This window comes from Salmo salar, chromosome ssa17 (assembly GCF_905237065.1).
Source record: "Salmo salar chromosome ssa17, Ssal_v3.1, whole genome shotgun sequence".
In the NCBI taxonomy this organism is placed as follows: domain Eukaryota; kingdom Metazoa; phylum Chordata; class Actinopteri; order Salmoniformes; family Salmonidae; genus Salmo; species Salmo salar.
In genome coordinates, this window is record NC_059458.1 from 68,689,351 (window position 1) to 68,703,035 (window position 13,685).

A 13,685-nucleotide genomic window follows, 5' to 3' on the forward strand; every position below is an offset into this window, starting at 1 on the left:
CAACTCTCTAGAGACAGCAGGAGCGGTAGAGATACTCTCAATGATCGGCTATGAAAAGCCAACTAACATTTACTCTTGAGGTGCTGACTTGTTACACCCTCGACAACTGTGATTATTATTATTTGACCATGCTGGTCATTTATGAACATTTGAACATCTTGGCCATGTTCTGTTATAATCTCCACCCGGCACAGCCAGAAGAGGACTGGCCACCCCTCATAGCCTGGTTCCTCTCTAGGTTTCTTCCTAGGTTTTGGCCTTTCTAGGGAGTTTTTCCTAGCCACCGTGCTTCTACACCTGCATTGCTTGCTGTTTGGGGTTTTAGGCTGGGTTTCTGTACAGTACTTTGAGATATCAGCTGATGTAAGAAGGGCTATATAAATACATTTGATTTGATTTGTCACTGCAACCTTAAAGGTCCTCAATGATGTCACCATTGCCCTTGATTCTAAGCAATGCTGTGCTGCATTTTTATTGACTTGGCCAACGCTTTCGATACGGTAGACCATTCCATTCTTGTGGTCCGGCTAAGGAGTATTGGTGTCTCTGAGGGGTCTTTGGCCTGGTTTGCTAACTACCTCTCTGAAAGAGTGCAGTTTATAAAGTCAGAGTGTCTGCTGTCTCAGCCATTTCCTGTCACAACATAGCTCAGGCAGTAGGAAGCTCTCTCATCCAGCTCTCTCATCCATTTATATGCAGATGATACAGTCTTATACTCAGCTGGTCCCTCCCCGGATTTTGTGTTGAATGCTTTACAACAAAGCTTTCTTAGTGTCCAACAAGCTTTCTCTACCCTTAACCTTGTTCTGAACATCTCCAAAACAAAGGTCATGTGGTTTGGTAAGAAGAATGCCCCTCTCCCCACAGGTGTGATTACTTCCTCTGAGGGTTTAGAGGTAGTCACCTCATACAAGTACTTGGGAGTATGACTAGACGGTACACTGTCCTTTTCTCCGCACATATCAAAACTGCAGGCTAAAGTTAAATCTAGACTTGGATTCCTCTATCGTAATCGCTCCTCCTTCACCCCAGCTGCTAAACTAACCCTGATTCAGATGACCATCCTACCCATGCTAGATTACGGAGACATAATTTATAGATCGGCAGGTAACGGTGCTCTCGAGCGGCTAGATGTTCTTTACCATTCGACCATCAGATTTGCCACCCATGCTGCTTATAAGACACGTCACTGCACTCTATACTCCTCTGTAAACTGGTCATATCTGTATACCCGTTGCAAGACCCACTGGTTGATTCTTTTTTATAAAACCCTGTTAGGCCTCACTCCCCCCTATCTGAGATATCTACTGCAGCCCTCTTCCTCCACATACAACACCCGTTCTGCCAGTCACATTTTGTTAAAGGTCCCCAAAGCACACACATCACTGGGTTGCTCCTCTTTTCAGTTCGCTGCAGCTAGTGACTGGAACGAGCTGCAACAAACACTCAAACTGGACAGTTTAATCTCAATCTCTTCATTCAAAGACTCAATCATGGACACTCTTACTGACAGTTGTGGCTGCTTTGCGTGATGTATTGTTGTCTCTACCTTCTTGCCCTTTGAGCTGTTGTTTGTGCTCAATAATGTTTGTAACATGTTTTGTGTTGGTACCATGTTGCGTTGCTACCGTGCTGTGTTGTCATGTGTTGCTGCCTCACTATGTTGTTGTCTAGGTCTCTCTTGTCGTGATGTGTCTTTTGTCCTATATATATTTTTTTTACATTTTTATCCCAGCCCCTGTCCCCGCAGGAGGCCTTTTGCCTTTCGGTAGGCCGTCATTGTAAATAAGAATTTGTTCTTAACTGACTTGCCTAGTTAAATAAAGGTTAAATAAATAGGCTCACCTCACACCCATTTGAAACATTAAAAAAATCCCAAAATAAATGTACAAACAGTAGGGTATAAATAAATATCTCAATAACTAGAAATAAATAAAGAGGAGAGTCTATGCTTCTATCGAAACTTGTGTTTCAACTCTAAAAAATGAGTGCAGGAGGAGAGGTAGTTACAATGGAGGTATCACTGATCAGCTGTTTAGAGAAAATCCCCCCTATGTCCCCTATGCTCATTGTGCATGACTCAACACATATTAAAAAGTACAATATGCAATATGTATTGGTGTTAAATTGTTCAACATAAATGGAAGGTTCCCGGGCCCATAAGTAGTTTGGTCATGACCAGGGTAGACCCGTAGTGCCATCTTGTGGTACTTCATGACCATGCCTCCCTTCACTACCACATATTAGGTCAATTAGACTCACATGCAGACACCCAGCGTAACTTTTCCTATGACTATTCTAAACAATATAGTCATACATAGTTTTAATGTGAGGTTTTCTATGAAGTCATTGGGCGTGTTCCTTTGCCCAGGCGTTGCTGACGCCTGCCAGATCTTACAACGCCTGAATAGGTATTTTACGTATCAGCTAACCACATCATATGTTATAACAGCACAGACGATTACGTGGCACACAACCATTGGTTGATGCAACGCCTGAGCATGGAAAAGCGACCATTGTTTAATTTGAGTAGGCTACTGACAAGGAAAATGATTGATCTTGAGCACCAAACAGAGAGGAGGGTTGCTTGTGAAAGCCTTGACAGTCCTTGGTCCAACTCAAGTGAACAACTTCTGAATGTGCATTTAGAGTTGATTGGAGTTTGCATACTCCTCGCGTTCTCTTCTTGCCTGATAGGACATCCAACTAGTTCAAATTGCTGCCATACAAATTAACAGACAACATATTTCTGGGAAAAAAATGAATACTAAACTTTTTGAAATACAAAAAAAAATCGATGCAATTGTGTGGTTTGCATCACTTAATGCCCAATTTTACATATACGGAACAAACTTTTAAGTGACTATACTTTGCCAAAAATAAACATTTTTCTTAGAAATATATGTATGAATTTCAGAAACTTACCTTTTTGACAACTTACGAGACCATTCGAAGTAACATAATTCACTTTTTTACCATTGTTGAAGTCCACCATTTTCAGCGCCAATCTCTGATAGTGTAATTACAAAGATCGGGCATCAGATGGTGTCAAGTGTATACTAGGATCTCTTCTTGACGATCGTGGTTTCCTTTTATGTACTGATCGGGTTCAGACACTTTACCAGGTGTTTAAAGACACTGTTACATATATGTAACATTGGGCTTTAAAGGGTTAACAAGGTGATCAACTTTTCCATATTAATTTTCAGTACTTCAGTGTTCGTTGCTTGTATTATAATCAGCAGGCCAACAAGACGAGTATGAGATGAATATACTTTTTGGATTTGACAGAACAATAATGATTAAATAAACTGAGATGGCTGTATAATATGCTACACACTTTAGATTATATTATGTTGGAATGCCTTGGTAGATGTATGCATAGGTAGCATCACATATCACATACAAAAACATTGTCAGGAAATCAATATACAAAGAAACACCCATCTTGTTTTCTTTGTACAGATATTTAATATTTAGACTTGGGGCAACAGCCGTTGTTTTTACAGCACAATTTGCATAATTTATCAATACCTCCTGTGTACAATCACAAAACCATGACATTAGATTTTTCTGTTTACATAGAAGTGGAAAACCAGACGGATTTTACAAGCATAATCTTTGTACAGTCAACATACATCTTTAAATAATCGGAGAATTAGTCTTCAGAATTTCGTTCCCCTCGTAACGTTTGATCTCTCTGTCTATCTTTCTTTTTAAATAGAATTTCTGGACACAAAAATAGTATGAACGAACCACCAACTAAACATGCAACATCCATTGTTGTGAGCACATTTAAATTCTCCTGCAACTACTTGTGTTGATAAGATAAGGTTTGTCAGTGTTTGTATACTCTGGTAAAACTCTGTTGTGTCCGGTGTAAGGACAAGGTTTATAAGGTCTTTACTCCATCTAACTCCTGTAGGTATTCTGCCATGTCAAGAGAGTAACATACTGCTTGTGTTTTCATCCCGTGATCATATGCGTTAATGTCAGATATCAAGGAAATCTTTCGGTTTCCTCTTGTAGAAAAAAAAATATGTACTTACAAGGTAGGAAATAAAGAGATGGCATTTCCGTGTGTGTGTGTGTGTGTGTGTGTGTGTGTGTGTGTGTGTGTGTGTGTGTGTGTGTGTGTGTGTATATATCTTAGCTAGACCACACACAGGAAAGGGAGGTCACTTTCAGGAGGACTTGGCCATGCATGGTGTGGTACGGAGAAACTACTCACCCACGCTTGTATCAAAAAGGATCCATCTCAGGTGGGTAACCATTTTAGATAGAACATCAAGTCATTACATTGTTCAACTTTTTTTGGTCCTTTTTCAAATGACATATATACTGGAAAAATAAAACTATTTAAAAGTGGGGGTGCGTAAAAACTCTGTGAAAAGCTGGAATCTGGTGGGAATGTGTCTCTGGTGTTAAGAAAGTGTCTCCTTAGATTCTAGTCTATGTGAAGAGTCACTACTGTGTGTGTGTGTGTGTGTGTGTGTGTGTGTGTGTGTGTGTGTGTGTGTATGAGTCTGCTGGGACATTGGGCTGAAGACCGAGTTCCTGGGTTGAAATACAAGCACCGGATAATTTTGCTGAAAACAAAATACCTTTCCAATTAGCTATGTACTGTACATATAACATTTGATGATGTAAAAAACATATGAAAACAACAGCTTATGTGCAATAAATAAAGTTGCATTTAACAGTATGAGAAAGCATACTTATAAAAATCTAATTTTAAGAGCTATATGTTCTTATTCATTCCCAAACTTGAAGGCAGTAAAAAAAATATACATGTGCACAATACACAAACAGAATAACCCATTGTCCCCTAAAATGCATTGCTAACTCAGACTGTAGAATCTAGATCGACTCATATAATTCAGACACAGTCACAACACGAAGTCTATGTTGCATAGAATCAGCTGGATAGAACCTGTGGTGTTTGGTCAATGTTTGGCAAAGATCAAAGGTCAAAAGGTCACTATCAAACCAACACACTTTGACCCTAGGCAGGACATCACTCTGAGTGTGTCCTTTCAACTGAAAGCCATGTTACACATCTTCAAATCTCACAAGTCCATAGCTTAGAGATGCACACCCGCCCATAGCAAAATAATGTGTCACCAGGACTATGACAAACATACCAAAATGTAATCATTGTAGCATTTCTTAATCAAAGCAACTTTGATTGAACTCATCTACAAACAATAGCCCCAGCTACCAACCTCTCCCCATAGACAAACAGAGAACCCCAATAGGATAGTTTGTACCTAGACATGTGATGGAGATAGACACACCAACAGAAACAGTCCAAAGCATACCGCATCCACTAACTCCCCCACCCCACCCACCCATCCAATGTATAGATAGACAACTGTTTGGAGGGGACCCTGATATATGAACCATGGGACACACTTTACTATACTATATGGTCAACTATATTATATTACTATAATATATGACTATATCATTTATTTAATATATTCATTTGATATACTTATTTATATATATATATATATATATATATTATATTTCTCTACGAGTGGGGACATACTGTATATTCATCTATACATTCCATAACTTGACAAAGTGCTAAGTAAAACATGACAGTGTGCATGTGAAGCGATATTTCAAATGTGTGAATGTAAGGAGAAGTCAGAACTACGCTAGTCTTATGCATAGTAGTTCACTGTGAATCTTACTAGGAGAAAAACCAGGCTTGAATCACAGCTAAAACCTGTGCCCAATATTTCACATTCCAAAATAATACATTAAGCCACAATCATCCACAACGGATTGTCTGTGATAAGAATATATCTATTTATCTCTCACAACGACAGTGTACTCAACTATATACAAAGTGCAACTTTTCACTGTCACGTTCATTAGGTCACCCAACAGAAAACATTTTGCAACTGAAAACTAAAATGAGCATTTCTTCCTGGACAACAGCAGGTAGTCACCTCCTTGTTTCAGTCTGTTTTCTTCCATTTGGTGCCTAATAAACATGACCCTGTGCACAAGACTACCCAGTCTGTTTAAACCACACCAATTATACTTAGAACAATGTTTATATAATATATCTGATATATCAGCATCTAAATTTACATCTAGAGAAAGAAGAGAAAGGGAAATATTGTTGTCCCAAAATGTAAAAACATGCTTGTCAAGGGCCAGATGAGGGAGTCATTTCAAATGGACAATTAGAATTAAAGTGAGAGTATGTCACAAAATATACTGTGCGTCCCTGGATTCAAAATTCTTCATTCATCATTCAGTACTTAAACAATTGAGGAGAATAATCAATAAAACTCTAATAATCATAATTATAATACAAAAATAAGAGGTGCAATCTCCATAGAATACATCTTCAACATTTAATTCCCAAAATGCTTCATAAATGAATTAAATTCTTCTAACAATATAGAATGCCATGAGGGGAATCCACAGGTAGTTATAATTTCATTCATAAATAAAAACATCTCCAGTCAAATAAAGCAATGAGAGAATCTAAACGTGTCCATCCCCTGTATTTATGTGTCAGTCTCTTATGATCATCTTTCTTTGTGGTGTGTTTGAATGTGTTTGTGACTGTGTGTGTGAGCGTGTGTGTAATACCTGGTTGATTCTGTTCTTGCTTTGTTGCCTCAATGTCCTGCTCCCTCCCCTGGCTACACTACTTCCTGTAAACACAAGTTAATTTCCTGTAAACACATACCTACTTCCTCCCCACTACCCTTATCGCCAAATGCATGTCAAACAAAGGTTCTCTCCCCAATCCCCAGTCACAGCTCAAGCAATTCAAACGCTGACCCCTGACCCTTGACACCAAAACTCAAGATCCACAGGATACGTAAGAGATGTCTAACTCCCGCACCCTAACGGTCCTCACCCCCACCCCAATGGTGGACCTGTGAGTATGTTCAGTAGGTCCATAAAGAGTGGATCAATGATGGAGACAGTAAACTCGAGCGCCCTAGCCTCCTCGTCTTTCTCTCTGTGAGTTAAGAGCCTATAGAATAGACAAGATTAATAGTAGGTTCTTTAGGAGTGGATCTGAGCAGAGCTAGCCAGCAGTTTGTGCCAGCTGACCACTCGCTTCCGCACGTCCACCTTATCCAGCCAGATGTAGGCCTCTCCGATCAGGGTCTTCTTAATGAACTTCCCCCCATTGGACACCAGGAAGAGCTGGACAGAGGAGAGAGAAGAGTTAGACACCAGGAAGAGCTGGACAGAGGGGAGAGAAGGGTTAGACACCAGGAAGAGCTGGACAGAGGAGAGAGAAGAGTTAGACACCAGGAAGAGCTGGACAGAGGAGAGAGAAGAGTTAGACACCAGGAAGAGCTGGACAGAGGGGAGAGAAGAGTTAGACACCAGGAAGAGCTGGACAGAGGGGAGAGAAGAGTTAGACACCAGGAAGAGCTGGACAGAGGAGAGAGAAGAGTTAGACACCAGGAAGAGCTGGACAGAGGAGAGAGAAGAGTTAGACACCAGGAAGGGCTGGACAGAGGAGAGAGAAGAGTGAGACACCAGGAAGAGCTGGACAGAGGAGAGAGAAGAGTTAGACACCAGGAAGAGCTGGACAGAGGAGAGAGAAGAGTGAGACACCAGGAAGAGCTGGACAGAGGAGAGAGAAAAGTTAGACACCAGGAAGAGCTGGACAGAGGGGAGAGAAGAGTTAGACACCAGGAATAGCTGGACAGAGGAGAGAGAAGAGTTAGACACCAGGAATAGCTGGACAGAGGAGAGAGAAGAGTTAGACACCAGGAAGAGCTGGACAGAGGAGAGAGAAGAGTTAGACACCAGGAAGAGCTGGACAGAGGAGAGAGAAGAGTTAGACACCAGGAAGAGCTGGACAGAGGGGAGAGAAGAGTTAGACACCAGGAAGAGCTGGACAGAGGAGAGAGAAGAGTTAGACACCAGGAATAGCTGGACAGAGGAGAGAGAAGAGTTAGACACCAGGAATAGCTGGACAGAGGAGAGAGAAGAGTTAGACACCAGGAAGAGCTGGACAGAGGAGAGAGAAGAGTTAGACACCAGGAAGAGCTGGACAGAGGAGAGAGAAGAGTTAGACACCAGGAAGAGCTGGACAGAGGCAGAGAGAAGAATGACACCAGGGTGTCAAGCTGGACAGAGGAGAGAAGAGTTAGACACCAGGAATAGCTGGACAGAGGAGAGAGAAGAGTTAGACACCAGGAAGAGCTGGACAGAGGAGAGAGAAGAGTTAGACACCAGGAAGAGCTGACAGAGGAGAGAGAAGAGTTAGACACCAGGAAGAGCTGGACAGAGGGGAGAGAAGAGTTAGACACCAGGAAGAGCTGGACAGAGGAGAGAGAAGAGTTAGACACCAGGAATAGCTGGACAGAGGAGAGAGAAGAGTTAGACACCAGGAATAGCTGGACAGAGGAGAGAGAAGAGTTAGACACCAGGAAGAGCTGGACAGAGGAGAGAGAAGAGTTAGACACCAGGAAGAGCTGGACAGAGGAGAGAGAAGAGTTAGACACCAGGAAGAGCTGGACAGAGGGGAGAGAAGAGTTAGACACCAGGAAGAGCTGGACAGAGGAGAGAGAAGAGTTAGACACCAGGAAGAGCTGGACAGAGGAGAGAGAAGAGTTAGACACCAGGAAGAGCTGGACAGAGAAGAGTTAGACACCAGGAAGAGCTGGACAGAGAAGAGTTAGACACCAGGAAGAGCTGGACAGAGAAGAGTTAGACACCAGGAAGAGCTGGACAGAGAAGAGTTAGACACCAGGAAGAGCTGGACAGAGAAGAGTTAGACACCAGGAAGAGCTGGACAGAGAAGAGTTAGACACCAGGAAGAGCTGGACAGAGTACCGGAGCGCCAAGTCTAGGTCCAAAAAGCTTCTACATAGCTTCTACCCCCAAGCCATAAGACTCCTGAACAGCTAATCAAATGGCTACCCCAACTATTTGCATTGCCCCCCCACGCTGCTGCTACTCTCTGTTATTATGCATAGTCACTTTAATAACTCTACCTACAGTACTGTACATGTACATATTACCTCAATTACCTCGACACCGGTGCCCCCGCACATTGACTCTGTACCAGTACCCCCTGTATATAGCCTCGCTACTGTTATTTACTGCTGCTCTTTAATTATTTGTTATTCTTATCTCTGACTTTTTAATTTTAGGTATTTTTTTTGTATTTTCTTAAAACTGCATTGTTGGTTAAGGGCTTGTAAGTAAGCATTTCACTGTAAGGTCTACACCTGTTGTATTCTGCGCATGTGATTTGATTTGAGAGAGAAGAGTCCTGTTTAGAACAGACATCAAGCAGACACTTTGATCCAGAGTATTCTTGGTAACCAGGACCAAACATTGCGTGCATGGGAGCTGGCTACTCGAATGAATGTAACTTTCTGTCACAAGAGCTCATATCCAGTGTGACACACAGAGCATGTGATATAGGGGCAGCAGTACAGCACACATACGAGCATCCTACATATTATACTTTAAATGACATATAACAGTATCTAAGACAAGAAAAATAACAGTATCTAAGACAAGGAAAGAGATGCATGAGGTAAATAGACATTCAGGCAGGCAGGCAGGCAGGCAGGACAGACAGACAGACAGACAGACAGACAGACAGACAGACAGACAGACAGACAGACAGACAGACAGACAGACAGACAGACAGACAGACAGACAGACAGACAGACAGACAGACAGACAGACAGACAGACAGACAGACAGACAGACAGACAGACAGACAGACCTGCAGAGAGTGGCCGGTGGGGTTCATGCAGAATCTGAAGGTCTCGTTGAAGGAGGGCTCACGGTCGTGACGACATACCCGGGTCTTCTTCTTGATGATCCTCTTCTGGGTCGCAATGTTCACCACATACAGCTTCACATAGAGGTCTGTAGACACACACACACAGACATATGAGCAGACACTACATTTGTCACAAAAGAGTTGTCTTCCATTTTCTGAAACAGGTGTGTGTGTGTGTGTGTGTGTGTGTGTGTGTGTGTGTGTGTGTGTGTGTGTGTGTGTGAGTGTGTGTGTGTGCGTGTACCTGAATTCACATGTATCTGTACAGTTTGAGTGTTCGTGTGTGTGCGAGCGAATGTGCATCGACATGAGTGTGTAAACGTGTGTGTGTGTGTGTGTGTGTACATGTTTGTGTGTAATGTACATGTGCATATAGCAGTACCTGGCAGGTGGTCTGGAGACTTGAACTTGTAGGTGATGTTTCTGCACTGGAGAATCTCCAACACCAGCTGGTCTCCCTCTGTCTTCAGCTCCTTCCTCAGAGCTATCTTGATCTCTCCCATTACCTGGGTCTTTCCTACACACACACACACACACACACACACACACACACACACACACACACACACACACACACACACACACAACACCGGTGGAGGTCGGAGCCGTTTAAAGATGAGGGAGGACGCACATTTTTTTTACAAGTATGGCCTTATTTCCATTACTGCATATTGGATGACTGTCATTCATATTCCATTCACCCAGCTCAATGTAACAGCAATAGGTTTAGCTACTACATGATACTAACATTTTCCCTATACCCATCATGAGGTTGCTACAACCTAGTCTGTGAATGCAAGTTTACAATGTAGGTGCACAGGTGGAGAGAAATTTGAGTAATCAAAGTGACAGACATTGACACATTCACTCTTGCCTGCCTCTAGCTGAGCTAGGGTGTAATCATTAGTCCAACAGTTGAATATAAGAGTTTTCATTGGACAAATTCAGGTATGTTGATCCCCGTTTCGTTCCGTTTGCTTCCGGTTAAGAAACGTTTTTTCAACAGAATCGGCGGAATGAATACACCCGTAATCACATGCAAACACAGTTAACTTTGATCCCTTTGATCGTTGTATAATCCCTTATCACATCTACATGCTCTCCTCCTCTCACCTTTTCCCTTCGCTTGTGGACTTCAGTGCACAACACATTAGCTGCCTGTGACCAGGCAAAAAAAACTTTCCAAGCCAAACATTCATATCATAACAGCTAACTGCTACACACGGCCTACATCATTGTCACCATATTAACGTCATAGTCAACAAAGCTACTAGAACTAATGCGTTAGTAAACCCGCTATAATCATGCAGTACAGTGTACAGTCAGCAGCAAGCAGTTTAGCAGTCACCGGCGGGCCCCTGTGGCAATAAATTAATAAAACCAAAAGCTTACCTTGACTTGGAAAAGTTCCAGTGTTGGATAGCCATATCCAGCTAGCTAACATTGCATCCCTCTCTGTTTGAGCCGGTTTGTTTGAGTAGGCTAAACTAGCTAGCTGCATTCGCTAGCTAAGTGAAAGTGAAAAAAATGCAACTAAATATATCGCTCTCCTTCATTTTTAAAGAAATTAATTTGTTCATACTACAAGAGCTCTGATAGGTTGGAGGACATCCTCTGGAAGATAATTACTGTGTAAGTCTATGGAATGTGGCGAGAACCAATAGCCTCCTAGGTTTTTTTATTGAAGACAATGTACCCAGAGGGGGACGGAAGCTAGCTGTCCTCTGGCTACACCATGGTGCTACCCTACAGAGTGCTGTTGAGGCTACTGTAGACCTTCATTGCAAAACAGTGTTTTAATAAATGATTTGGTGACGTGAATATATTTAGTATTGTTTTATCTAAAAAGGATAACTTTTTTAATGTTTCACTATTTTTATGAAATTCAATAACGATGATGGTCCTCCCCTTCCTCCTCTGATCACTAGAGTGTTCCTTCCATGACACGTGTCAGTACTGTATGAAGTATGCTCATAAGGTCAGATGAATGTGACTGGTGCTGTCACTTCTTGATGACTTATGACTTCACACCAATCATAACACTCACACTGGGGTTCAACTAAACCTGCCCTAGAGAGCAGACCAGCTAACCATAGTTATATCTGAGGGAGGTGTTGACACATATTGTACACACTGAAGCTCACAAGGACATACTCACACCTATACACACACATGCATGCACACCATAGAATTACACTTCCACCTCCAGGTGCTATACACACACACGCACACACACACACAAACACACACACACACACACACACACGCCACTGTGACTTACCCTCAGAGTCCATATGGCCCATTGGTGACATCATCACGTCGGTGCCATTTGGAATCTTCCCACTGTCCGGAACAAGATCATATCAAAATACAGAAATATATACACTGAGTGCACAAAACATTAGGATGTAAACTACAGTATATACAATAACCAAACTCACAACCGAGGGACCTGGAAGATGGCACTGTCCACGGCATTAGTCCCACCCTCATCCTCCAATAGGCTGTAAGCACTGCCACTCAGACCGCTGTCCAATGAGGCGGCTGTTACCGGGGCGTCGCCGGACCTGCCGGGCCGTGCTGTATGGAGATTGGACCACACAAGTCATGAGAGAGAGAGAGAGGGAGCCCTATATAGGCCTGGTTGAGAATGTACTGCCTTATGTGGGTGCACTATAGGTCTCAATAAAGGCCTGGGTAACTGTCTCCTTTGGTTCCATTTTTATATAGTATTACACCACCCATGCCTACTGTTACCATATTATATATTATTTAGCACTTTGAGTGTGATGTATAGCTCTTCCACTTTACGTGACATAACATGGTGTGTGTGTGTGTGTGTGTGTGTGTGTCTTATCTACAGAATAAGGGCAGCCAACACCTCTCCCCCAAAACACACCAAATTGTTATTATAAATAGCACCACAATACTATAGAAGACAGGCATGAAGCATACATGAATGGGCAGATGTAGTAACATACATACAGTATCATCCCTCACACATAAACAGGACAACCTTTTCAAACGGATTCATCATTGGACACACAGAGAGAACACAAGGACATAGACACATAACGATCCAGAGAAACAGAATCAAACATTAAGCAACATAAATATGTTCACAACAGACCAAACAAAAGACCCACAGACCCTATTACGCGTTAGTAATCTAAATGTTGGACTACGTGTGTGTCTCTGATTTGTGGGGCTAACTAATCATCTTACTCTAAAACACATTGACGTAACGTTACTTATAAGCAATTTTACATTTGTTATGCAATCATCACAATTATATCTTAGTAACTGATCGTAGTTTCAAAACTTGAATTGTTTAAATGCCTATTTATGTGTTTGCTTTGCAAAAGTTACGTATAATAAATGCACTGTTTATATTCACAGCAACTTCTACAGTAAGTAAGTGTGTAACTGACTGGGTTTGACCTGGGTCTTCTTTGTTCCACAAGACTGTGTTAGCCAGCTGAGCTAAAGCCTAGGCATTAGCTCTGAGATCTAAATGCCAAAACAAGTTCAAATCACTTCTTTAGGTCTGGCAAGGTTACACACAAAACCACCTCTGTTACATAAGTGCAGTGGTGAGATAGATATAGAGTATGACTGGTTGGTTGTGAATGGCGTGGCGTGGGATGTGTGAGTCACGTGACATGAAACTGGATCTATGCCGACGCTCTTCTCTCAGGCCTCTCGACACGATAAGAAAAAATAAACGTTTGCTAATACCATTTAATGACCCAAGGGAAAAACGGAGTAAAAAAGTGTACAGGTACTTTATAAAGTATTATAAACTGCCCTGAATGCTGATTGGCTGACAGCCGTGTTATATCAGACCGTATACCATGGGTATGACAAAACATTTATTTGTACT

General features: G+C 42.0%; 1 protein-coding gene across 1 annotated transcript in view; it reads right to left on the minus strand.

Annotated features, from left to right (window-relative positions):
- Positions 1–3,448: 3,448 nt before the first annotated feature.
- LOC106576559 (protein piccolo) overlaps positions 3,449–13,685 on the minus strand; it is a 96,745-nt gene continuing 86,508 nt past the window's right edge. Inside the window, exons 22-26 of the mRNA XM_045698653.1 lie at positions 12,244–12,382; positions 12,084–12,145; positions 10,185–10,319; positions 9,743–9,888; positions 3,449–7,188 (exon numbers count right to left, since the gene is read on the minus strand). Of these exons, the coding sequence (XP_045554609.1) occupies positions 7,045–7,188; positions 9,743–9,888; positions 10,185–10,319; positions 12,084–12,145; positions 12,244–12,382 (626 nt within the window). The 3' untranslated portion in view covers positions 3,449–7,044. The remainder of the gene's footprint in view (positions 7,189–9,742; positions 9,889–10,184; positions 10,320–12,083; positions 12,146–12,243; positions 12,383–13,685) is intronic.